The sequence below is a fragment of the Sapajus apella genome, unplaced genomic scaffold (genome assembly GCF_009761245.1).
Source record: "Sapajus apella isolate SASKATOON/1434 unplaced genomic scaffold, GSC_monkey_1.0 scaffold9, whole genome shotgun sequence".
NCBI lineage: Eukaryota > Metazoa > Chordata > Mammalia > Primates > Cebidae > Sapajus > Sapajus apella.
The window spans coordinates 26,044,633-26,072,305 of record NW_022436949.1 but is presented as its reverse complement, the minus strand read 5'-3'; the positions used below and the strand labels follow the sequence as shown (position 1 = coordinate 26,072,305).

Below are 27,673 nucleotides of genomic sequence, written 5' to 3'. Positions count from 1 at the left end.
CTTTCTGTCTATATATAAGCATAAATAAGATAATGTTCACCAAATGTTAACATAGGTTATTACTGGTTGGTAAGATTTGGGTGCCTAGACTGCTTGTCTCTTTATACTTATATGTACTGCCTGTATTTTTAAAAAATAAAGCATGTATCACTTATTTTTCTAACACAAAACTCTCACACACATCAGCCTAGCACTTCCCATTTTAAAACTATACCCCTTACGGAACTAACTAGAAACTTAAACAAGATTTCTTTAAAATGTTGTTCATAATGTTACAATAATAGGAAACACACACACACACACAAAATAACTACTTACCAAAAACAGAAGAGTTAAACACACTGTATCAAGATAGTAAAATATTATACAGCCAGTTAAAATTATGTTTGGGAAGAATATTTAATAGTGTAAGGAAGTGTTCATGAAAAGATGTTAAAGTAATGAAGTTATCTCTGTGTGTGTCTGTGAGAATCATACATTATTCCAATTTTAAAGACGACAAAAATGTTAACAGTTTTTAAATGACTCAATAGGCAAAATAGGTAGCATGGTTGTTTACAAGTTGTTTGTATTTTTTTTTTCACTTCTCTGTATTTTTTTCAAGTTCCCTAGAATAAAGAACGGAACATATCTTTTTGTTTTTAATGTAGGACAGAAGGTAACATGTTAAAGAGATTTGTATCCGTGCTGAAAGAAATAAGTCTCCACAAGTTAGAAAACACTTTATTTGTTAAATTTCTCAATGATAATAAGATCATCACAGATTCTACAGCCATGTAAAAACCTGTGATAATTACTTTCATCTTCACAAGAAAGTCAAATACATAAAGACAGACATAATGTTGGTTGCCATCAATAATTTAACAGTAGTAATACACAGAGAATACCAGCATGTATCCATTATAGGGTGATGATTTTTTCATAAAACACAGTTTAGAGGTTAAAATGATTCATAAGGGCTTTTTGTTTTCTCTTTACCACTTGTTACAAGAATTTCCCTCATAGTGTCCTTTTGCTGTAACTAGTTATTAGCCACATTATAATCATTTATATAATCTAAAATGGCATTTTGTTTTCACTCTAATACTACCTATTCTTTGGGAGCTTTTTTGTTTTTTTGTTTTTTAAGGCAAGGCCTTGCTCCGTCGCCCAGGCTGGAGTACAGCTGCACAAACATAGCTCACTGCAGCCTCTAACTTCTGGGCTCAAGCAATCCTCCCACCTCAGCCTCCCGAGTAGCTGAGACAAGCAGGCACCGCCATGTCTGGTCAATTTATTATGTTTTTTTGTAGAGCTAGAGTCTTGCTATGTTATCCAGGCTGGCCTTGAACTCCTGGGCTCAAGTAATACCCCTGCCTTGGCCTCCCAAGACGCTGAGCCACTGCACCTGCAACTACTCATTCTTTAGAACTCCAGTTGTAAGGATGACACACCCACACTGTGAGCAACATGCCACCAATGTTCCAACTGATTTAATCAACAATCCAGCTAATAAAGGATTCTAACAACCTTTCCACAAACAACTCTGTGAGAAAATGTTCGTTAATCACCCAGCACAGTAGCAGTAAGTTATTGTGGCAGTAACTGTTGTGTTGGTCAATTTTCTTCCACTGATAACCCATGTAGAAGTGTAAACGGTGCTTCTTCAACCCAAATTAAACTCTAGAAGTCAGACATATTCACATTATCTAAATGCTCTATGGTAACAAAGTACAAAAATGCCACGAAAGTGTTACAAAGACCCAAGAGCATATGGAACAGGCTCCTGCTGCCCAAATCTAGGATAATCTGAGCCTCAAAATAAATTATGACAGTATCAGATTATAACTCATAGCATAAAACATGAATCCATGAATTCATACTGATATAAATGAACAGATTGGGGGCAAGGGAAAACTCTTCCTTTAATTAATAAACATAGAAAAAAGATGGAATTAGGAAATTACCATTTGACAACCACTAAAGTCATAACTATTTAAGGCAAGAACCACAAATGAACTTTAAAATCAGTGAGTGAAAGTATAATTAAAAAGAGCTACAAAATAACTGATCTGAACCTTTCTAAAACATTAATGTAATGAAAGACAACAACAACAACAACAACAACAAAAATTAGAGAACTGTTCCAGGTAAAGAGACTTGACAACTGAGTGTAACGTCTAATCATAGATCAGATCCCAATTTTTTATAAAAATGTTTTTTCTTTTCCTTTGTAACATTAGTAAGAAAACTGGTGAAATATGTTTAATATTGCAACAATGTTATAGATTTTTGATAACTGTACTCTACATAAGAGAATGTCTTTGTTTTTGAGAAATACACACAGAAATATTTAGATATAAAGAAGCATCATTTCTGCCATTTACTTTAAAATATTGCAGGGAAAAAATGTACTTGTATATAAATACATATAAAGAACTCATCACAAAAAAATGTGGTAAAATATTATTTAGGGAACAGTAAAATATACATAGGAATTATTTGTATTATTTTTTCCACTTTTCTGTGATTCTAAAATTATTTTTAAATAGTTTAAAAAGCAAAATGTCATGTAGTAAGAAAGTATAATATACTGTATAAAAATAAATACATTAAAACTTTATAATTCAGTGTCTAAAAATTTTCAGTCTATCTCTAGAATCTGTATATGATAATTAACTCCTCTATGCCTTCAGCCATTTTACAAAATGATCTCTCCACATTTAATCAAACTTCACCTTTTCATGAATGGCACTACATCCCTCAAAGCCTTCTCAAATAAGAGTGCTAATCCTCACATGTCTCTCCCTTATCAGGGAACAGGAAGACAAGGAAAAATTTCTTTGATATTTTCAATTCCAGATCAAAAGGTTCTTTTGAAGTTCACACTATCCATACAGCCTGTCAGGCCCTCTATCACCCTGTTCTTATCAGTGGCATAGACAGGAGTCCAAATTATTCCCAGTAAGATTTATAAGCCAGCTCCCCACCCACAATATCATCCCCTCAACCTTAAATCCTACTATAATACAAGACAACTAAATCATCCTAACACCTCAGCCATAAAACAAGAAGCAATGATGGATATCTAGAGTTGAGTGATCGAGTAAACCTCAGTTCTCTACCCTCTGACAGAATCCCTGAACTAGTCATCATCTAGAACTGCTTCTTCTCAAAAACATTACATGCATACAACTTAGTTCTTGATCCCAACCTCCTGGTCTCAACATTTCTCATTCCTTACTTCCACTGAGCCTATTCTCTGATACCTCTATTCCCGGCTACCTGGTTTTACCTTCTATCCTACGTAGTCTGAACTATAAAATGGAAAACTTGCATGACATTCAACTGCACGCTCAATTCTCTAGTCCTCTTATCCTTGGCCACATCTCTCCCATTAAGACTCAATTTGGGATAAGTCTGTCTACTGCCTTCTGGTGGAGGGAGGAAAGCAAATCACGTGACTATGCAGATTGCTGCCACAGTAAATTTAGGTTCCAAGCACACCAAGGCCATCAGAGTTTACTGTCACCATGGCAGGTGTTCCAACTCCACCATTCTCCACTTTCAACCATGAGAATCTCAGTCAAAATCTTTGCTTCATACTTCATGGAGAAAATAAGCTTTCAAGCAAAAATTCCTTCAACTTCTCTCCCCAGCAGCTCTAAACTTAGAATTATGGCATCCATCCTAACTTATGTTCTTCACTCCCAAATGCCAGACAACTGTACAGAGAAGATTTTGCCTCCCAAATGATTGTTTTTTCTTTAAATTCTCTCTCCTTCCTTTCAACACTGACTTCTTTCTCCCTATCCACGTGTATATTCTATTCACACCATACTTTAAAGAGAAAAAAACCTGCCCCTAGCTAAAAATACTTTTTCTTCTGCTTTTTTAACTATTTTCATAGCTCTCTTCTTTCCTTTAGTGACAAACATCCTGAAAAGTAATATGTATATGTATGTATATGTTCCCATTTTCTGCACTTTCAATTTTTATTTCCTTACCAATTCATTACCATGTGGCTTTCACCCAAACGTCTCTTGCTAAGAACAATGACCTTCTAATTATTATATCCAAAAGCCTATTTTCAGTCCTTATACTTTTAAAATATTTAATACATCCAACACACTTAACTGTACTTCCAATTAGTTTTTCTTTAGCTTCCTGATAACTATGCCCTTCTGATTTTCCCTGTCTTCGACCATTTATTCTATTTCTTTTGTAAGGGGCTTTATTCTCCTCAGTCAACTTTAAAGAGTCTTATCTAAAACTAAATCCAGAGCTGTGGATACTGCCTCTGACACAAGGACTGGATTGAAGCTGGATGGTGTGTAATTGGTTTGGCTTAAGTTTCATTTGCAAGGGCATTAAAGCAACTAACTCCATGTAATATTGTTAGAGCTACTGTTAAAAGAATTCTTTTGTCCTTTCTAAAAATTAGCATGATATACTGTCTTATTTGATTTCACATCTTTTTAGAAGAACAGCTAGTTGCTAAACAAATAAACTAAAAAAGGAACATGATGTGATACCAGGAAATCTAAATTTAAGATATACATCTACCACCTACCAGCTGGATAACCTTGGTGTTATTAATCTCTTTGAGCCTCTTTTTCTTTCTGTGATTCATGCATTTTCATTCAGTCAGTTAGTCATCCATTATTCAGCCAACATTTACTAAGAGCCTAGTATGTTCCAAGTACAATACTGGGTGCAGGAAATAGGTGAAAATCCCATCTCATGAATCCCCAACACTTCTAGCTTCTAACAACTAGCAGCTCTGAGGCAAGGCCATTATAAGCATGACTTCAGCAAGAGGAATAAAGGAAAAGTCAACATATTCTATCATAGGCAAGCCAAGGAGGTAAAACCAGTAAGGACCAGGCCTGAAACACCAACTTCCTTCACAGAAAGTTTCATTCTTCCCTCAACAAACTCAGATAAGCTAACAACAGAATACTCAAGCAAAACTAAATACAGTAACATCAATTACTTAGACATACTGTTGTTAGTGATTCATCCAGGAAGCACAGCAAATGCCAAGATACCACTACAGATGATAGTTAAGGGGTTGATCCCATCAAAGTGTTATATGCCAAAGCAAAAACTCCAAAGTTGGCCACTAAATCTAACCACATAATCTGAATAACTTCAGAATATCAAAGATGAACATGCATACACACCCTTATCACTCACTCTTTCTCTTTCCCTCTCTCAAAGTTAGCAATCATAGGTCTCCCTACACTGATTCACCAAATCACATTTTTTAACAGACTTCACTTTAGAGATTTAGATCCACAGTAAAAGTCTGCATAAGGTACAGAGATTTGCCATATATCCCCTTCCCAACACAGGTAAAGCCTCCCTCATTAACAACATCTCCCATCAATGATACATTTGTTATAACTGATGAACCTACAGTAACACATCGTTACCCAAAGTCTATAGTTTATATTAGAGTTCCCTCTTGGTGTTGTTTCTATGGTTTTTGACAAATGTATAAGGCATCCACCATTACAGTATCATACAGAGTACTCTCACTGTCCTAAAAGTCCTCTGTGCTCCACCCATTCATCCCTCCCTCCACACTAACACCTGGCAACCACTGATCCTTTTACTGTCTCCATAGTTTTGCTTTTCCACAATGTCATACAGTTTGAATCACATGGTATACAGCCTTTTCAGAGTGCTTCTTTCACTTAGTAATATGCATTTAGATTTCTTCCCTGTCTTTTTGTAATTGGATAGATCATTTCATTCTGGTTCTGAATAATAATCCATTGTCTGTATGTCTCATAGTTTATCCATCCATTCACCTACTGAAGGCCATCTTAGTTGCTTCAAAGTTTTGGCAAATATGAATAAAGCTGCTATAAACATATATGCACATTTTGAATGGACTGTAAGCTGGCAACTCCAGGTAAATATCAAGAAGCATGACTGCTAGATAGTATGGTAAGAGTATGTTTAGCTTTATAAGAAACTGCCAGACTATCCTCCCAAGTGGCTGTACCAGTTTAACTTCCACCAACAATGAATGAGAGTTCTTGTTGTTCCACATCCTCACGAGAATTTGTTGTTGCCAGTGTTCCGGATTTGGGCCATCGTTAATAGGTATGTAGGGGCAACTGGCTGTTTTAACCATCATTTCAAAATGATGCAGAGCATCTTTTCATTTGCTTACTTGCCATCTCTATATCTTCTGTGGTGAGGTGTCTAAGGTTTCTGTCCTGTTTAATAGGCTTGTATTTTAAAAGTATTTGTATATTTTGGATAGCAGTCCTTTATCAGGTACGCCTTTTGTAAATATTTTTTCCTAGTCTGTGACTTTTTATTTTCTTGGCAGTATCTTTCACAGAGCAGAAATTTTTAATTTTAATGCAATCTAGTTTACCTCTTTTTAGCTAAAAAGTCATCACCAGATCCAAGGTCATCTAGCTTTGTTCCTGTGTTACCTTTTAGGAGTTTTATAGTTTTGCCTTTTACATTTAGATCTGTGACCCATTTTGAGTTAAATTTGTATAGAGGGTGTAAAAGTCTGTGTTTAAGTTCATTTTTTTTTTCTTTGAGAGAGTTTGGCTCTTGTTGCCCAGGCTGGAGTGCAGTGGTGTGATCTTGGATCACTGCAACCTCCGTCTTCTGGTTTCAAGAAATTCTCCTGCCTCAGCCTGCTGAGTAGCTGGGATCACAGGTGACTACCACCATGTCCAGCTAATTTTTGTATTTTTAGTAGAGACGGGGTTTCACCATGTTGGCCAGGCTGGTCTCAAACTCCTGACCTCATGATCTGCCTGCCTTGGCCTCCCCCAAAGTGCTGGGATTACAGGCATGAGCCACCACATCCAATGTTAGGTTCATTTTTTTTTTTTTTTTTTTTTTTTGCATGTAGATGTCTAGCTGTTCCAGCACCATTTGTTGAAAAGACTATCTTTGCTCCACTGTATTGCCTTTGTTCCTTTGTTAAAACCAGTTTACTCTAATTTTGTGGGTCTATTTCTAGCTTCTCTATTCTCTTCCACTGATCTATTTGTTTTTTCACCAACAGCACATTGTCCTGATTACCATACCTCTATAGAAGTTGGGTAGTGTCAGTCCTACAACCCTGTTCTTCCCCTTTAATACTGAGTTGGCTATTCTGAATCTGTTGCCTCTCCATGTAAATCACAGAATTTGTGTGTCAACAGTCAAAAAATAGCTTGTTGGGATTTAATTTGGATATCACTGAATCTAAAAGTCAGGTTGTGAAAAACTGGCATCTTGACAATGTTGAGTCTATCTATGAACGTGGAATATCTTTCCATTTATTTAGTTGATTTTTTTCAAAGTTTTATAGTTTTCCTCATATAGATCTTGGCCATATTTTGTTAGATTTATACTTAAGTATTTTTTGGTGGGGGATGTTAACAGTATTATGTTTTTATTTTCACATTCCACTTCTTCATTGCCCGCATTTAGGAAAACAGTCTTTTGTATATTAACCACTTATCCTGCATTCTTGCTATAATCAGTTATTAGTTCCAGAAGGGTTCTGTTTTATTTTGGTTTGTCAGTTCTTTCAGATTTTCTACACAATCAACTCCTCTGTAAACAAAGATAATTCTATTTCTTCCTTCTCAATCTATAACTTTTATTTCCTTTCTTGTAATGTTGTATTAGCTAGAACTTCTAGTATGATGTTGAAAAGCAGTGAAGGGAACGTCCTTGCCTTGTTCTTGCTCTTATCAGGAAAACTTTCAGTTTCTCAGTACTAACTACAAAGTATGATGTTCGATATAGGTTTTTAGTAGATGTTCCTCTCTATCACTAGACTGCTAAGAATTTTATCATGAATGGATGTTGAATTTTATCTAATGCTTTTTCTGAACCTGTTATATAATCATGTGATTTTTCTTCTTTAGCCACTGATGTAATGAATTACAATAATTAATTGTGAATGTGGAACCAGCCTTGCATATCTGGAATAAATCCCATTTGGTCATGGTGTATAATTAATTTTACACCTTGTTGGATTTTACTTGTTATTTTGTTGAGGGCTTTTATATCTGCATTTATGAGAGCTGCTGTTCTGTAGATTTCTTATAATATAATGTCTTGTCTGGCTTTGATATTAGGGTAATGTTGGCCTCAGGGAATGAGTTAGGAAGCATTCCTTATCCTTCAATTTTCTGGAAGAGGCTGTAGAGAATTGAAATAATTTCTTCCTTGAATTATTGTTAGATGCTATGGTTTGAGAATGTCCTCTAAAACTCCTATGATAGAAACTTAATGTCCTGTGCAATAGTGTTGAGAGGTGGAATCTCCAAGAGATGATTCGATCATGACAGCTCTGTCCTGTGCAGATTAATGTAATCAGTGCAGGAGTAGGTTCTTGATAAAAGGATGAGCTCAGCCACCTTCTTCTTTCTCATACTCTCTTGCCTTTCTACTTTTTGCCATGGGATGATATGGCATGAGGGCCCTCACTGGATGCCAGCACCTTTAATAATAAACTTCCCAGCATCCAGAACAGTGAGAAATAAATTTCTTTTCTTATAAACTACACAGTCTGTGGTATTCTGTTATAGCAGCACAAAATCAGACTAAGACAGAAGAATTCTCTGGTGAGCCCATTCATGCCTAGTGCTTTCTGTTTTGAAAGGTTCATATTTTTTTTAATAAATAATACTCATTTTCAAGTTACAGTGATCATTATAATGCCATAATTCTAAAGGTACTAGTCAATTTAAAAACACTGCCATACTGAGGTTTTTCAAAGAAAACAATATGACTAGTATTTTCCAGTAAAAATGTATAAACCTGAATTTCATTGCTTCATTCGTGTGCAATAGGAACTAAGATGAACAAAACAAAAAGATTCACACCCAGGTTTTACCATCTCTAAATTCAAGCACTTGCTATTTTAAGACGCCTCCAATAAAAATTCACAGGTAGTAATCAACCCTATCCCTCCCATAAAGCACAAATTGACCTTTATGAGTATCTGTAATGCTGATTTAAATGCACGCACTCAAACACACACACATACACATACAACTTTGAATCCATCCATCCAAGTCTCTTCAGTACCACTACCCTAATCCATGCTACTATAGCTTCCTAACTAAATTGCAGACACTGATATTTGGGATGCTCCCACAGAAAAGGCTGGTTCACCCAGACATGATAAGACATTGAAATCCACAGATCAACAAATATACAGTCAGACAGACACACATAGACACATACACACATACACACACACACACACACACGCGCGCGCACACACACACACACACACACACACATATACACACACAGAGAGATAGAATATAAATGGGCATAGAACACCCAAATTTAAAGAAAACTTCCAACATGAATCAAAAACACAACAAAAATACTAGCGGGAAAGTAGGGGAAAGTTAATGCAGTCTCAAAAATATATCTATAGTTGGCTCTAGTTCTGGCATGGCAGTAGCCCCCTACAGTCCAGCTTTCCCAACTGAGAGCAACTATGAACTCAGGACAAAATACAAAAATAATTTAAAAAATAAAAAAAAAACTACAGCTACCTGGGCATTCTGAATATTTAAAAAGAAAGGAAGGGATGTAGAGGGAAGCTAAAACTTGGAGAAGTAACCTGCAACAGGTAAGTTTCCCTTTCTTTTTGCAGCTTTGTCCTAAGGTAAAGCCACAGTTAATGGAAAGGAACACAGGCGTAGGCTGCTAAAGCTCCAAAAGAAACCCTGTTCTAGCCAGAGGAAGCATGGAATGGAGCCCATGCAAGCCAGAAAGTAAGGGGAAACCATTAACCTCTAAGCCATGCACATGTAGGACTGGTCCAAAACTGATTAGAGGCCTAAGGAACTGAGCTAAGATTTGAATCACTGCACACAGTATAAGAGACCTAGCTTACAATCTTAACCTGTGAGAGCTGATTGCCTGCTAAAACAAAACAACATTTTCCAGAGGACTATAGCAAAACATTCAGAAGATCCAAAATAAAATCTAAAATTACTAGAATATTCAAAATATAAATCATTCTCCGGGGGAAAGGCAATCAGTAGATGCCAACCACAAGACAATTCAGGTTATAGTTAACATATAAGGACTATAAAACAACTATAATAACTACATTCCAGGAATCAAAACAAAATTACCTTGAAATCAATTAAAAGACAGGGAATCTCAGCAGACAAATAGAAAATATAAAAAATTAACCAAATAAATGTTTCAAAATGGAAAAATAAAACACATTAAATAAAAATTCACTAATGGGATTAACGACACAATTAAGAGGAAAGAAATTGTAAAATTAAATAATAAAATATATCCATTATAAAAAGTGGAAAAGAAAAAAGATCTAACAAAATTGTAATATAACAGAGCCATGGTGAGTTTAAACCATTTAAAAGTTTTATGGCCAGATACAGTGGCTCAAACCTGTAATCCCAGCACTTTGGGAGGCCGAGGCAGGCAGATCTCGAGGTCAAGAGATTAAGGCCATCATGGACAACATGGTGAAACCCCGTCTCTACTAAAAATACAAAAAAATTAGCTGGGCGTGGTGGCGTGCGCCTGTAGTCCCAGCTACCCTGGAGGCTGAGGCAGGAGAATTGCTTGAACCCAGGAGGCAGAGGCTGCAGTGAGCCGAGATCGTGCAGCACTGCACTCCAGCCTGGTGCCTGGCGACAGAGCAAGACTCTGTCTCCAAAAAAAAAAAAAAAAATTTTTAAAATGTAGAATTTGGGGCATGAAGGAAATGAGAGAGATTAGAGCAGGAAAAAAAATTTGAAGAAATAATGGCCACAATTCCTCACATTAGTAAAAGAAGTAAATTTATAAATTCAACTTTAGTGAGGCCAAAACAGAATAAGTTTAAAGAAAATTACACCTAGACATATAATTACACAACTTTGAAAAATCAAAGATAAAGAGAAGTTACTAGATGCAGACTGTGAAAACCAATACATTATACATAGAGAAATAGTGATTCAAATAATTAGCTTTCTCATCAGAAACCATGGTGGTAAGAAGCCATTTCACTCTTTCATTAAAGAACGTCTTTATAGAGCTAACAGACAAATACTCAGCCAAGAGTTCTATAACCTAATTTACATATCTAGATACTTAAGGAATGAAGGCAAAATAAAGACATTTTCAGGTTAAGGAAAGTTCAGAGAATTGACTAGCAGTTAATCTGCACTTAAATGCGGTTCTTAAGGAAGTTCTTCATATTGAAAAGAAATTAATAATAAGGGGAAACTTAAGTCTTCAGGAACAAATACGAAACACAGAGAATGGTAAATAGCTAAGGAAATATAAAGGATTGATGTTTCCTCTTGTTTTTAAAAATGTTATGATTTAAAACAAAAATGATAACATTTTCTGGTGGGATTTCCAACATAATACATATGGCAACTATCACACTGAACTTAGGAGTTAGAGAGTAAATGGACCTATGTGGTTAGGAAGTTCTAAATTTCATATGAAGTGATACAAGATTAATGTTAAATATACATGTCTAACTTTCACAGTTTCTTGTACTCTAAAAGCAAACATGGAAAGTTAAAAGGCAAAAGAAATACTGAAAAGGACAATAAACTTTTTTCATAAATCAAATGATCCAAAAGAAGACAGAAAAGAATAAAAAGACAAATAAAAAAAAAAAAAAAAAGGAGAAAAGATAAATAAAAAACAATATTAACAGTAGACGTAAACCAATGATATCAACAATTACATTAAATGTGAACACCCCAATAAGAAGGCAGAGGCTGTTAAAAGTAAGACCCAACTATAAGTTATCAATAAAAGACACATTTAAAGGACGTAGATAGGTTGAAAGTAAACAGAAAAAGACATGCCACACAAAAATATTCGGGTTGTTGCAAAAGTAATTGTGGTTTTTGCCATTTGAAAGCATTTTCAATTGAAATGGCAAAAAAAAAAAAAAAATGCAATTATTTTTGCACAAACCTAAATATAAACTAAGAAGGCTATATTAAAATCATATAAAATAGACTTGAAGACAAAGCTCACTATCAGAGAGAAAGTGGGACATGTCATAAGAGAGCCTCAAAATTTAGAAAACAAGAAACGGATCATTAAAGGATCATTAAATCATGGCAGATTTTAATACGTCTTCTTCAGCAATTAGTAGAACACAAAATATCAGTAGAGATATGGAAGGTTAGAACAATACTATGAACCAAGCTAATGTGACATTTTTAGAACACTATATCCAACAACTGAAAAATATGCATTCTTTTTAAGTGCACACAGTATATTATCAAGTTGGATTTAGTGGGCCACAAAAAAGTCTCAAAAAATTTAAAGTGAACAAAATCAAACTAGGAAATAGTATTTCTAGAAAAATATCAAGTAAGTGAAAATTACACACACATACAAAAGTAAAACATAACAGAAAGAGAAAAACAGTAAGGTAAAAACAGAAATCAGTAACAGAACACACAAATTTAACAAAACCAAAAGATGATTCTTTAAAAAGATCGTAAGACTGAGAAAATCACAGCTAGACTATTTAAGGAAAAATAATACAGAAAATCTCCAATATTAGGAACGAAAAAGAGGTTATAATCACCACCAGTATTACAGACATTAAAATGATAGCAATATTATGAGTTTTAGGTCAGCAAATTCAATGTCTTAAAAAATGTTCAACCTCCCAGGTATCCTTTCTTAGGAACCTACTGGAAAATCCGCTCCACCAAAATAAAAGAGTAAACTAAAAACAACAAAAGACTTAGGAAATACAACACATCTAAAGGGAAAAGTCTCAGTATGACAGCTGTGCATCAGGCCTAGAGAGCAAACAGTACAGATGAAATGGGAGGATAGAGGGCTCTAGGAAGAACGTCTACAAAGAAAAAAGAAACTAATCCGATGCCTTTGACTATGCAAAATTAATGTGAAAATTAAGTTTTGGAAAGCCACCACAGGATACACAAAAAATTAACAATAGATATATAGAAATAAAACCAAAGAAATAAAACTTAAGCAATTCCATGAAATATTTTTAAAGTTATACAAAATATACTTAACTCAGTGATGAGTCAGTATTTTCAGTCATAAAATGTAAATACTAGTCACTGATTTAACCAAAAATTATATGGTTTTCATAGATTTAATCCTCACAATAATTCTGAGATAGAATTCTGTACTGTCCTCACTTTATAGATGATGAAACTACAACATAGAATAGTTGGCCCAAGGTCACATTGTTTTTGAGAAGCCAAGATTTGAATCCAAGAGGTAGGACTACAAAGATCATGATCTGGGTAGGGAAAGCAAGGACATGTAAAAAAGCAAAGTAAAATTAATAAAAAATAATAAATGAGTGGCAAAAACTGCATATGTTAAAAATACAGCATAAAATAAAGCAGCTAAAATAGTTAAAGGTTTTTTGGGTTCTTCCTCCCAAGGAGAAAAACTTGCAGGAGAAAGGGGGAAAAGGAGATTCTTGTTTTTAATTACTTGTCTTTTGGTGCTTGGACTTTTAAAACTGTACATATACTATTTGATCTACATATTTTTTTTTAATATGATGGTTAAAGAAAACTTACCTACAAGCTAAATCCAGCCCAATAAAAGATTCCTGAATTGTGGGTGCTATACAATCAGCTGGGTTCATTGTGCTAGGTAATACCAGACTCTTATGCTATACCAGCCATGTTCCCTACATCTGGCATAGCCATAATTAAAAGAAAATTAGCTATCATAAAGGCTTTATTTCCCAAGATCTTTGATGTACTTTAACTCTGTTGCTATGTTTGCGGTAATAAAATTTGTCCTGTAAGCTTTGCTGCATAACCTTGAACAGAACCTCCCTCGGATAGTCTTCTGTAAAATGAGAAGATTGAAGAAAATTATCACTAAGGACTCCCCTATTTCCACAGTATCTGGAAACAGTTTCCTGTTTTCTTTTCCATGGGTAGACCAAATAGCCTAACCATGGTTACTTTCTTGCAAATGCAAGCCACAGATTACAAGAGGAATTATGTAAAAATACCAGAATTCATCTAAATTGATTCATCAGCATTATTATAAGAGCAAAGGATATACCCTAATTATGAACATCAAGAATATCAACAGTATGTAGGCTGTGCAAAACATTATCACTTTTATAGCACAGAATTCTGTAAAACTATATATCGTTTTATAAACATAATACACCAGTATCAACATGCATAGACTTGGAATCATTCAAAAAAGGCATTCATTTATTTCTTTAGTAAGTATTTATTTTACACCTCTAACAGGGCCAGAACAATGATATAAACAATTATAAACAGGACAGATCTAAGCCCTACTTCCCACTGAGTTTACAATCTAGTGGGGAAATACACACCATGAAATAAGGGCTATAACAAGGGTAAGTGCACTGTTAAAAGAACACACAGAACTTAAAGGAAAGAATGAGAAACAAGTGAGGAGGCAAAAAGGAAGGAAAGGTTTTCTGAAGAAAATAACATCTAAACATAGACCTGAACACAGAATAGAAATTAGGCCTGGAAAAAGGAGGAAGAAAAGAAAAAATGGGAAAGATATATTTAAAAGCCACAAAGCAAGATATTAAGTGTGGCCAGGAACAGTGGCTCATGCCTGTAATCCCAGCACTTTGAGAGGCCAAGGCAGGAAAATGGCTTGAAAACAGACTGGGCAAGATAGTAAGACATAGCAAAACAAAAAAATTAGCCAAGCATGGTGATGCACGCCTATAGTCTCAGCTACTTGGGAGATTGAGGTGGGAAGACCGGGTGAACCCAGAAAATTGGGCCTGCACTGCTGTGATTGCACCAGACTGCACTCTAGCCTGGATGACACAGCGAGACTCTGCCTCAAAAAAAAAAAAAAAGTCTCAAGTGTTATTTCAAGATCCTTCCCTTTTGAGAGAAATCACATAAAAAGTCATCTGATATAGATGAAAGCTCTCCCGAGGTGGGGAGAACAAATGTTCTATAAAAGCTGTCACTTTGAGCACTTGTAAAGAAAGAAAAAAAAAGTGTCACTACACTACTGGATTTCCTCAGTCCAATATCCAACAGGCTATAGGTCCTAAGACTGCCAAAATTAGTAAACGAGTTAATACCACCACATTAAGATTCTTTTACACAATGAGCTCCCGTTTACTTCTTTATTCTCAAAGCCTCTGTCTAAACAGCACAATTTCTTTACATAATGTTCTGAGTAATTGTGGAGAAATATCATAGACAAACTAAACCATAGCACATTCCTGAACTTTTAAAATATTAAACTGTACATGTTCAAACAAATCTTAAAAGCAAGCAAGTCAAAACCCTGAAATAATCTGATAGTAAATCTTAGACTACTGCAGCATTTCCCAACTTGCATTTGGCATGTCTTTAACAAGAATTTTACCCACACCCTAATTCCAGCTAAGTGATCAAACATCTGAAAGAAACCATAACAACATGGCCTGAAAACAAAGACATACAACGATTTACAATCACATAGCCTTAATTACGATGATCTTGTCAGTAAATTTACAATGACTAAACATCAGCAGAAGATTCCACACCATTCCATAGTTATTTAAACTCGTCAAGCCTACATATATGCAGAATACATACAAAATCCTAAAATAATACATTGTCAATATATATACAATTGAACAATGTTTTAGAATATAGGTCAGATATTAAGAAAATATTAAGGAGAAAACAGTTCCTAAGTAATCAATATAAAAAAAATTAGGAAAATCAAACCAGTATTCACAACTCCACAGTTTACGACGGTGATAAGCAGGGCCACTGTATATGACTTCATTGGCTACTTACCGAACAACTCTAAAGGACACCATTCAGAGAAAGAGAGACAAAGGAAGACCAAGCAATATATTTTAAACTGGAAGATAATGCAAAATAACAACCATCACCCCCACCTTAAAGAGCCCAGGTCTCAGTAGCAGTGACAGAACAAATATAAAAAGGAATAAAATAACAGGCAAGGTTATATGTCTATAAAATTGGCCTTGAACTAGCACCATTCATTCATCTTTATCAAATATTCAAAGTTCTACCACATGCCAGGTACGGAAAGGCATATAGGACAGTGAGCAAAACAGACAAAGATCTCTCTACCATCATGAGGCTTAAACTCAGGGAGGAAGAAAGGAGGCAGGCTATAAATAAGCAAATATTTGGAATATCAGACGGTGGTTAAGTACTCTGGATAAAAACGAACAGGAAAGAGCAATAAGGAGTACTGGTAGTGGGATACAGTGATTTTAAATAAGGTAGTCAAGAATGACCTCAATGAGGCAATCACACTAACAGAATGAAGATTCCACCATATTTGCATAACCTGTCTTTGCCATTCTCACAAAGAGTATTATATTCTCTTCTACTATCCTCTCATACCCATCCCAATTCTAAGGACAGACTAGATACTTGCCTGATTACCAGGTGCAAATGAGGGATGCAAAACAACCTTACCACATTGTTAGGAATTTAGAGACTGGGTGAAATAAAAAATTAATTTCTCAGAAGCATCCTTCAACATGCCAAGCTTCAGACCTATAGGAGGTACATTCCTATCACATGGACATTAGGGTGGGCAAACTACAGCAACCAGGCCAAATCCAGCACGCTGTTTTTGCAAACAGTTTTCTGGAACACAGCCACATCTGTTCATCTTCATATTTGGTATGGTACTACTGCACTACAATGGTAGATCTGAGTAGTTGTGACAGAGATCACATGGCCTGTAAAGTCTAAAACACTACCTGGTCCTTTACAGAAAGAGTTTACTAACCCCTGGTCTACATCACCCCACAACTGGGGGAAAGGCAAGGTGACATCCATCCTATCCTAGGCTAGAATCACCCTGGCACACGCCTATTGCTGATGTAGGTAATGAGCATGTCCTGGCATGGAGACTACATATTTGCTTGGGAGTCCACAGACCTGTACAAAGACAAAGTCTGCAGAAAGGAGAGACTGACTTCCTCATCACAGGTCAGAGCCCCACATTTTCATTTGGCATTAGTCCTTGCAAATCATGTAGCTGGACCTAACTACTTTAATGAAACAATTATAAACTAGAGTTATAAATGAGTTTTCCATTCTTCTATCAAATCCAGCATAAAATTTGTTTTTGTTTTGTCACATTCCAATCTGGCCATCCCCTTAATTTTGCTGCAGCCATACAGCTTTCCTTCTATATCTTTAACCAACAAACTCATTTCCACTACAGGTTATTATCGTATTTACAATACTCATCAACTAGAACTAGATCTTCACATTTCAGTCAATTCTGCGTGACTGTCACAACTGCACAGTGGATGAAGTTCCCGGACTAAGCTGATCCCTATCTACTAAGGTGTCAAATTGGTGTTGTACATCATCTTCAAAGATGACCACTATCACTTTCTTCCCTCCATGTATGTGCATGCTTCTCCCCCACTGGCAGATGGAATTTACTTCTTCACCCTTTGAATTTGGGGGGTCTTGCAACTGCTCTGACCAATAGGATACTGCAAAAATGACATTATGAATTTCTAAGCCCAGGCCTTAAGAATGGCAGCTTCCTCTTCCTTCTATGCTGTGAGAAGCCAAGGTCACGTCAAGAGGGCACACAGAGGAGAACTGAGATGCTAAAGTCAACAGTCCCAGCTGAGCTCCCAGACAACAGACAACATCAATTACAGCCAAGTGAGTGGGCCATCTTGGAAATTCCAACCCAAGCAAGCCCCAAAATGGCTCCAGCTCCAGCTAATACTATGTGGAGTAGAAACAACATCTCCCGATCACACTCAACCCATGGAATCTTAAAAGAAAATAAAATGCTTGTATTTAGAGATGTTTGTTATATAGCAATACACAACTAAAACACCCAAGTCTGAATACCAGCTCTGTCATAGCTGGGCCTATAATAATATTTAACTTGTCTGTGTCTCATGTTTCTCATTTGCAAAATGAGGATAATGACATTACTTCACAGAAGTGGAAGGATTAAGTGTGCTAATATGTATAAAGCATTTAGCAGCATTTTATTAATATAATGTAAGTAATTACTATTCTGTTATTGCTATTTCATAATTGATAGAATTTATTATTTATCCCATCAACTTGCTTTGTTTTCTTCAAAGAATTTATTACTATCTAAAGTTAGGCTTACTTCTCTATCTGTACCCCCTCTACCAAAACATGAGCCATGAGACAAAAACTTAACTGTCTTATTCACCAACATCTAAAACAAATAAAACCGAGGCAGACAGAAGTACTTCATAAGCTACTATATATCAGATAAATGAGTTATAAAATCTGTTTCATAATCAACAACGCTATCTAAAAACTGCTCCCACATCTTATCTTTAGCATAAATTAACAAAGAGTATTCAAAAGCATAAAATTATCTATAAATTATGGCATTTTCATGATTCAATTCCGATGCTTTTATTTGCCACTACACGTATATTACTCCAGTACTAGATCATGTACTGCTTAGATGTGCCTAAGCAAAGGCTAGCACCGTTTGATTCAGCACCGTTCAGGTGTGTACTCATTTGCATAATTTTTTTAATGAGCTAAACTCACCATGGCATGCACAAAAATGGCAAAAAAAAAAAAAAAAAACTTTAATCTGGGGTATGTTTAAAAGTAATTTATACGGCAAGCCAAATTAACATAATACTAGTCTTCAAGTTATATACAACAACTTGGTATATAACACATCTGAGTATTGGTATACAACTTGGTGTACTACTTAGTATACAACACATTTTGAGTGTAAATTTCTTCAATTACTTTTCTGAACATGTAAAGACCCATTTTAAAGCTGAAATAAACAACATTCATAGAACACTGACATACCTTTGAGAAAAAGCAGTAGTCTAGAAGGTTAGAAAGACACACAAACACATAATTCAGTATAACAAGTTATACTAACTTTCTTCTGCCTTGATGCTGATGACAGAGGTAAGTAAATCTCTCTATCACCCTCTTTCAATTACAGATTTGAAGGAGTTTTTGAGAACAGGATTTTATAAGGCAAACAAACCAGGAAGAGTACAGAACTTCAGATGAGAAATCAGTGTATAAAAATTAAGAAGACAGATTACTGAGATATGTCACTATACAAGTAGAGAAGGGCCATTCAAAAAAACCTGTATGCTAAGAAGAGGAATTTTAAACTTGAAAAATTTAATAAACCCACCAGAATGGTTAAAATTAAAAAGACCTGACAGCAGCAAACTGTTGCAAGTGTGTGGGGCAACCAAAACTTTCATACATTGATGGTGGAAGTGTAAAATGGTATAACTACTTTGGAAAAAAGGCTAGTGGTTTCTTATAAAATTTAAATATACACCTACCCTATTACTTAGTAATTCCACCCATGGAAAATAAAAACATATGTCCACAAAAAGATATGTACAAGAATATTCATAACAGCTTTACAAAAAGATTTGTACAAGACTATAACAGCTTTACTCCTAACAGAGAAAGGAAACTAGAAACAACCCAAATATCCATCAACAGCAACAGACAAACTACAATGAATTCATATGATTTATATGATAAAACTATTCAACAATAAAAAGAGATGAGCTACTGATATACACAAAAACGCAGATCAATCTAAAAACCTTCATGCTGAATGAAAGAAGTTTTGTAGGATATATGCTATATGATTCTAGAATAGGCCAAACTAGGTAATTTGAAGTGAAAAAATCAGAACAGTCACCTGGGGGGTAGGAATTGATCTAGTAAAGATAATAAGGGAACTTTCTAGGGTGATGGTAATGTTCTGTATCAGGTCAGTAAAATGTATCTGTAAAGGGCAGTGGTACAAACTGAATGTTTGTGTATGTTGAAACCCTAATCCCCAGAGTGATGCTATTTGAAGTCAGAGCCTTTGGGAGGTAATTAGGTTTAGATGAGGTCACAAGGGTGGAGTTCCTATGATGGGATGAGAATCTTTATAAGGGAAGAGAGACCAGAACTCTCTCTCCACCATGTGAAGACATAAAGTGGCCATCTATAAGCCAGGAAGAGAGCCCTTACCAGGGAACCAAACTGGCCCACAACTTGGAATGTCCCAGCCTCCAAAACCATGAAAAATAAATTATTATTATTAAGCAAGAATGTTATTTTTCTTAGGACCATAGACTGTTAATAAGCAAGAATGCTACTTTTCTTCTTTTACCCAGTATACTGCTAAACCAATCTATGGGTATAGGAAATATTTCAGGCTTTGTGGGCTCTGCCTCAAATACAGTCACATGCCAGTTAATGATGAGGATGCATTCTAAGAAATTCTTTGTTAGGCAACTTCATCACTGTGCTAACATCAGGAAGTGTTCTTATACAAATCTAGATGGTATATATAGCCTACTACATTCTAGGCCATATGGTCTAGCCTATTGCCCCTAGACTTCCAACCTGTACGGCATGTTATTGTATTAAATATTGTAGGCAATTGTAACACAACTGTATTTATCTAAACATATCTTATGGGGTCCCGGTATATGAGGTCCTTCATTGAATGAGAAGTCATTATGCAGTACATGAATGTCCTCAACCCTACCCCCGTAAAGGAATGGGCATGGCTGTGTACCAACAAATATACAAAACCAGGAGTTGGACCATAGTTTGCTAATCTCTGCTCTACATGTCAAAGGTGGTTTAATGAGTATATGAATTTGCCAAAGTTATCCACCAGGCCATATTTGTGCATTTCAATATATGCTGATTTTACCCCAAAGAAAAAGAACCATAAACGAATATTAAAATGCAAGCTAATGATAAAGATGTGGCTTGCATGGAAGTACACAGATACCTGCAACTTACTTTGAAAGAATCAAAAAATAGATGGACACATACACAACAACACAAATATAATAAACTGTTAACAACTGTACAGCCTACAATTTTTATGGAGGTTAACTGTACACTTCTTTCAACGTTTTTATATATTTGAAAGTTTTAATATTAAATGTTATTAAATGTTGGGGGTGGATTCAGTAAGGGGCAACTGAAGGTTTTTGAGCAAAAGAACAAAAATCAAATTTATACAGGTTGAGTATCTCTTATCCAAAATGCTAGGGACCAGAAGTGTTTTGATTTTCAGATTTTTTTTTAATTTTGGAATATTGCACATTCATAATGAAATATCTTGGGAATGGGACCCAAAGATGAACATAACTGTAACTGCATGAAACAAAGTTTGTGTTGAAAAGATAAATGTGGAATTTTCCACTTGTGATATCCTTGTAATATTCAAAAAATTTCAGATTTAGGGGCATTTCAGATTTGGGGTTTTGGGATTAGGAACACTCAACCTGTACTCTACAAATATAATTCACATAGTGCAAACAATTCCTGAAGGATGGTCAAATAGGAAGAAAGTAACAGATTATTACAATATTCCATGCCAGATAAGGTATCAACACTTAAGGAGAATAGATTAAGTACGAAAAGAGTTCACTAAGACCAGACAAGTCACAAAAAGTCATGAGAAGTATAAAACTTCTTATTAATGGTATCTAGAATAAGGACGGAATTTCAAAAAGAACCTTCATACTGTCACTATAACAAAGAAATCAAGCAAATAAGAATTGAAAAGTATCTATTAGATTATGCAGTTGGGTAACCTTGATTATGTAAAAGAGGCGTGGTCAGAATATAAACCAGATAAAGTACACATTGATAAATTCAAAAGAAACAAACAAGAGGAATCAAAGGAATCAAGCTGACAAGAAAAGGTGATTAGAGTAAGGAAAGGTAAGGGGCTGCAAGGCTTCTTTCCAATGGAAAATGAAATGACTATTCCTAAAACTCACTATACATTATCTCATTCAGAACATGTACTACTGGATGAGGCAGTCAGCCATGGGCCTGAATGTCTGCACATTCTTGCTGAGTGTGCCAGTCTGTAAAGCTTTCTACTTCCTGATACTGAGCTGTTTCTTCTAAGAAGTTACATAGGCAACAAAGATCAGGCAACCACAGTGTGTGACTGCCATCCCAGGAGGAGGTGAACTAGCTTGTTTGTTGTCTGCTAAGATACTTGCTGCTTGTGGCTGGGCACAGTGGCTCACGCCTCTAATCTCAGCACTTCGGGAGGCCGAGGCGGGAGGATCATGAGGTCAGGAGTTCAAGACCAGCCTGGTCAACATGCTGAAACCCTGTCTCTACCACAAACACAAAAATTAGCTGGGCATGGTGGCACGTTCCTGTAATCCCAGCTACTCCAGAGACTGAGGCAGGAGAATTGCTTGAACCGGGACCCAGGAGGCAGAGGTGGCAGTGAGCCCAAATCACCACGACTGCACTCCAGCCTGGGATAGAGAGTGAGACTCCATCTAAAAAAAAAAGATCTTTTATAAATAAAATTAAAAAAAAAAAAAAAAAAAGCTATACCCTTGGTTCTGAGTTTCTGAGTTCCTCAGCTGTGATGCAAACCCACTGCACACATCCATATGGACATCCAGCCCCTTTGTGGAATTTGGTAGCTAGGAAAACCTACACAAATATGCTGATGTTCGTGTTGCTTGCTGTGCCACGAGTAATGATCTGTCTCTGACCTGGAAGTCTTCTCTTTTCTGCCAGCAACCATGAAACATTAACACACTCTTATCAACTTGTAAAAAGGGTACTTATTTATCATGTATCAGTCTTTATATGTTTTACATCTATTTTATTATTTCTCATAACAATCCTAGTCAGGTAGGTCCTAATATGAGGAAACTGAGGCTTCAAGATGTAAAGTAAGCCAAGGTCTCACAAACTGGAAACAGCACAATCTAATATATAAGCCCAGATGGTTTTAAAACCTGTGGGATTTTTACCCATTAATAGTCAAGCCTCTTTCCCAGCTGATTTATCAAGGGCAACTCTAATTCCCCAGATACAAGAGCAAAGAACTCAGATCTTTGCAGAATAAATACTTCAAATTATGTTCCATAGAAAATATTTTGGAAATGTTAACATAATCTTAAAATTTTAAAAACAAAGAACAAAACAAAACAAAGATTAGGAAGAGCTTGGTTAAACAAATCCAAATCACTTTCCTTATTCCAGAATTATTCATTGTTTTAATATGCTAATAGATGTTTTAATAAGCTAATGTCTTATAAATCTTTCAGTTACACTTATTATCATCATTCTGAAATACAGTTCAGGAAATTACTGCTACAATCAACACTGCCAATTTAACTTGTACACCAAACAAGAAGTTAGCTTGGTACAGGTACATAATCCTTTTTATTTTGAGACAGAGTCTTGCTCTGTCACCAGGCTGGAGTGCAGTGGCACGACCTTGGCTTACTGCAACCCCAACTCCCTCGTTCAAGCAATTCTCCTGCCTCAGCCTCCCGAGTAGCTGGAAATACAGGCACCCGCCACCATGTACAGCTAATTGTTGTATTTTTAGTAGAGACGGGGTTTTACCACGTTAGCCAGGCTGGTCTCGATCTCCTGACCTCGTGAGATCCACCCACCTTGGCCTCCCAAAGTGCTGGGATTACAGGCATGAGGCACCTTGCCCAGCCCATAATCCTTAAATGTGGCCCATAAAATAGAGAACTTCAGCTGGGCTCCATGGCTCATGCCTGTAATCCCAGCACTTTAAGAAGCCAAGGGGGACAGATCATTTAAGGTCAAGAGTTCGAAACCAGCCTAGCCAACATGGTGAAACCCCATCTCTACTAAAAATACAACAATTAGCTGGGCATGGTGGCGGGTACCTGTATTCCCAGCTACTAGGGAGGCTGAGGCAGGAGAATCACTTGAACCCAGGAGGTGGATGTTGCAGCGAGCTAAGATCACGCCACTGCACTCTAACCTGAGCAACAGAGACTCAGTCTCAAAAAATAAATAAATAATAAAATAAAATGAGAACATCAAAGTTAGAATGTGGTCTAGCAGCTGCAAGCCAAGTCAACTTCATGACAGTTGGCAACACTGCTCATTTACTAACAAAACTGAATTTCACATAACACAATAAAATTATATATTATACCTGGCTTCTTCTGAAATTAATGGGTAACAATCAAGAATTTTTATAGCTCTAAACTGTTATCTAGGTTTTACTTAATAAATGCTGGGCCTTTTTAACAAAGGAAAGATCACAGAAAAAGCAGTTTCTAGATAAAGGCTGTATATTGGCTAATGGTAGTAGCTCATTCTGATGACCCTGGGCATCACTGCTAGCTTTCCAGTAAGAAAAGCTGCATTTAAACTCTTTAAATAAGTGAAAAGTTAACACTGCATACCATCTCACCCCTAAATATACTTGCCTATCTCCTGATTTAGTCATCCTGTAACATTCAACAACTCAAGTTGTTTATTGCTCCAGTTTACTAATCACTCCAGAGTTTTCCCAAAAACTGAGCTAAAGGTAACCACAAAATAGTTGCGTTCACCATATAAGCCAGAGCTGGGTTGATTCCCAGTTTAAAAAGTCTACCGAAAATGTCAGTTCAACTGCTTCTCTGACATATACTTAGATGTTATTAATCAGGCCATTATACACAAACCAAGAGTAGTTATACTAGATTAAACAACTATGTAATTTTTGTAACTCTAACACTTTTGCATTACAAGGAAAACAAATCCATGTTCTACCTACTTAAAGTATTATCTTTAGAGGGACTGGGAGGCATTATCTTTATAATTGATTTTTGTCCTCTGTTCTCAAGGAACATTCAGAGTCTATGTAGGACAGATCGTCAGTTTGGAAAAAAACAACGAGGGAAGGAGCAGCAATAAAATATGTTCATTTATTTTGAAAGGAGTTGCAGGAAAAACAAATATCTTAAAACTGAGAGCTACATAAATAAACAGTGTTTTGAGAAGTGACTTGTGTAGGAGAATATGGTTGATGTTTTGAATCTAATAGAAAGATTATAATATGGTTGATGTTTCGAATCTAATAGAAAGATTAGAAAAATGAAACAAGTTCCACTGCTAATATTACTCAATATTTATCTACATCATTTTATTTTTGCTAACATTCCCAAGCCTAGAAATGCCTTTCAAATCATCAAAAGGGTGTACACTGACAACCTGAAAAATGCTTTCCACACTGGGAGAAACAGTATTTCCCAAGTTGTTCTGAGAAAAGCTGATAAATTTTCAAAGAAGTCACAATATGGACCTTTTGGAGATTGTAAAGAATGCAAACCAGTTGAAAATGGAAGCCTCGTGAGCTTTCATGTTAGAAAAAACTCAAAATTACATACACTGGACTCTCATCTTACAGTGTCCTCTGTATTTGCCAAAATGTACTTATTAATAGAAAGTCTTGACTTATAACTAAATCTTACATGTGCAAACAGATTTGAAAGTTGAAACCTAGAACTAATATACCTAAATCTGTAAAATTTTATAAACCATAAACTGCACCGCCAGTACTATGTATTGATTTTCTCCTCTTCCCTCAGTAAATGGGCTGAAAGTTTGTGGAATCACATGCTACCTAGCTGCAACCACACAGTAAACTATTGCTCATTCCATTTTTAAGTAAGGTTTACAACAGTAATCTCCGACGTCACCACCAGAATACACAAAGAAAAATATATTTAAAAATTGACACTGAAAATATAGAGGAACACATTTCACTTTTTTCAACATACAGTTACCCAAGTTTACACAGTTAAGCTGGAAAACCTTATATTTAACGAAAAATAATTTTTCAAACAAGATTAGAATTTGTTCTACTAAAACCTACCTCTGTTTCCCCTGTAGCCAAAAAAGGACAGGGGGGATTACAAAAAATATATATAGTCATTTTAATACTAACATAATGGAAAAGGACAAAATGACAAGGTTAACGAGCAGAGACAGGATCAGCATTACGGCTGGTCTTTCCCTACGGATCCACAATTCCTAACCCACATTTCTGCCAAATCCACATCCCACCCTATGCAGTACTTACACCGCCACCCACTCACCCACCCACCCCATTTAGGACAGCGACCACCTTCCGCGCAGGTATTTGAAGTCAGCCCCATTTCCTGTAGACAATCGACTTAGAATGTCTCAGGAGTGACTGAATCAGAGAATAAGAAAATGATGAAGTGAGAAATTAAAACATATAAGTTGTAAGGTGTGAGGGGGAAGGGTGTTTCACAAGGGGCTAAGGGAGCGGGTGAGGATCTAGGAGGAGACTTGGGGCGAGAGGAAGGGTCTCGAAGGAGTCCTAGGCAGGGGTGCGCAGGAGAGGCGAGTGAAGCAGCTCCAGCCAGAAGACTGACAAAAAAGCCAGAGCGTTTCCTCCGGGAATAACCTGAGGAAAGGGACTCTCGGGACGCCGCGGCGGGAAGTAGTCCCGGAAGGCACAGGAGGCCGGGAACTCACCACCTGGTAGCGCCCAGTCCCCGGCTGGTGGTGATCCATCCTGCCCAGCTCAGGATCCGGCTTCCGAGCGGGCGAGTCCCCTCGGTGCTCAGCTCCCTCGGCCACCCCCGCCGACAACGTCGTCGCCGCACGACCCCTTCCGCCTCTGTTCCTGCCGCCGCGGTCTCCAGGCGGAAGCGCTTCACTTCCTGTGGCTTCGGCAGCGGCCGCCGAGACCTCCGCGTCGGTCGCGGTTCCGCGGAGGAGCTCCGGAACGCCGCGCACGCTACTGAGCATGCTCGGACAGCTCGCGCAGACTCGCTGGCTCCGCCGGCGTCCCATCCGTGCTGCCAGTGGGAGGGTGTAGCTGGGTGGGTGGAGATGGAAAAGTAAGGCAAGTCCGGTGGAGCGGTCTACATTATCAACCTGTCTAGTAGGCGGTCGCAAAAGGCGCGTGGGAGGGGGAATGACCAGTCCTTGATTGGTCTTTTTGGTGTGCGCGAGTTTCGCGCAAGCATGAGCCAGTGCGCCTTCTCACCATATAGAGGCAGAAGCTGACCGGGATGGGACGCGTTCCTAGAACACCTGAGGACAGGTCGCCCAGGTACGCGACACTTCCTTGTATTACTCACCCAGCCTAGGACGTGGCGAGGAGATTCATCTCTAGGACATTCCTAAAACGATCATTCAAAATCATTCGTGAGATAAGGGATTTTTTTAAGACTATCTTTAATATAGAGCAATTCTAGTTTACAGCAAAATTGAAAAGTTACAGAGATATCCCATATAGACTTTGCTCCTACACAAGCATAAACCCCGCACCCCCATTATCAGCATCCCCCACTAAAGTAGTACGTGTATTACAATATGAACCCACATTGACACGTCATCGTCACTCAAAGTCCGTAGTTCACCTCAGGGTTCACTCAGGGTCTTGTATATTCCTTGAGTCAGGACAAATGTGTAATGACAGGTATCCATCATAATAGTATCCTACAGAGTGTTTCCACTGCCCTGAAATTCCTCTGTGGGATAATTTTTGTTTGTTGTTTGTTGTTTTTGTAGAAATGGGGTCTCACCGTGTTGCCCAGACTCCAGTGCAGTGGGTATTCACAGTTGCAATCGTGGCTCACTACAGCCTCGAACTCCTCTGCTCAAGCTATTCACCTGCCTCAGTCTCTGGAGTAGCTAAGACTACAGGCACCAGCTCTTTGATTACTTTTTAAACTATTTTTCCCTGTTTGGTAATGAGAGATTTAAGAATCCAATGGACTCACCAGACAACTGTCAGAGGCCTCTGGAGTTCTAGGTTACTTTGGAGGAGTTTAGAAGAAAGTAGTGAAATCAGATAGGATTATTTTGTGGTAATAATAATTCTAATGGATTTAACAGCA

At 36.9% G+C, this 27,673-nt stretch overlaps 1 protein-coding gene across 1 annotated transcript in view; it reads right to left on the bottom strand.

Moving 5' to 3' along the window:
* The window catches only part of NDFIP2 (Nedd4 family interacting protein 2), a 76,631-nt gene extending 49,781 nt beyond the window's left edge, over window positions 1-26,850 (bottom strand). Inside the window, exon 1 of the mRNA XM_032277456.1 lies at window positions 26,301-26,850. Within this exon, the coding sequence (XP_032133347.1) occupies window positions 26,301-26,621 (321 nt within the window). The 5' untranslated portion in view covers window positions 26,622-26,850. The remainder of the gene's footprint in view (window positions 1-26,300) is intronic.
* Between the last annotated feature and the right edge of the window lie 823 nt (window positions 26,851-27,673).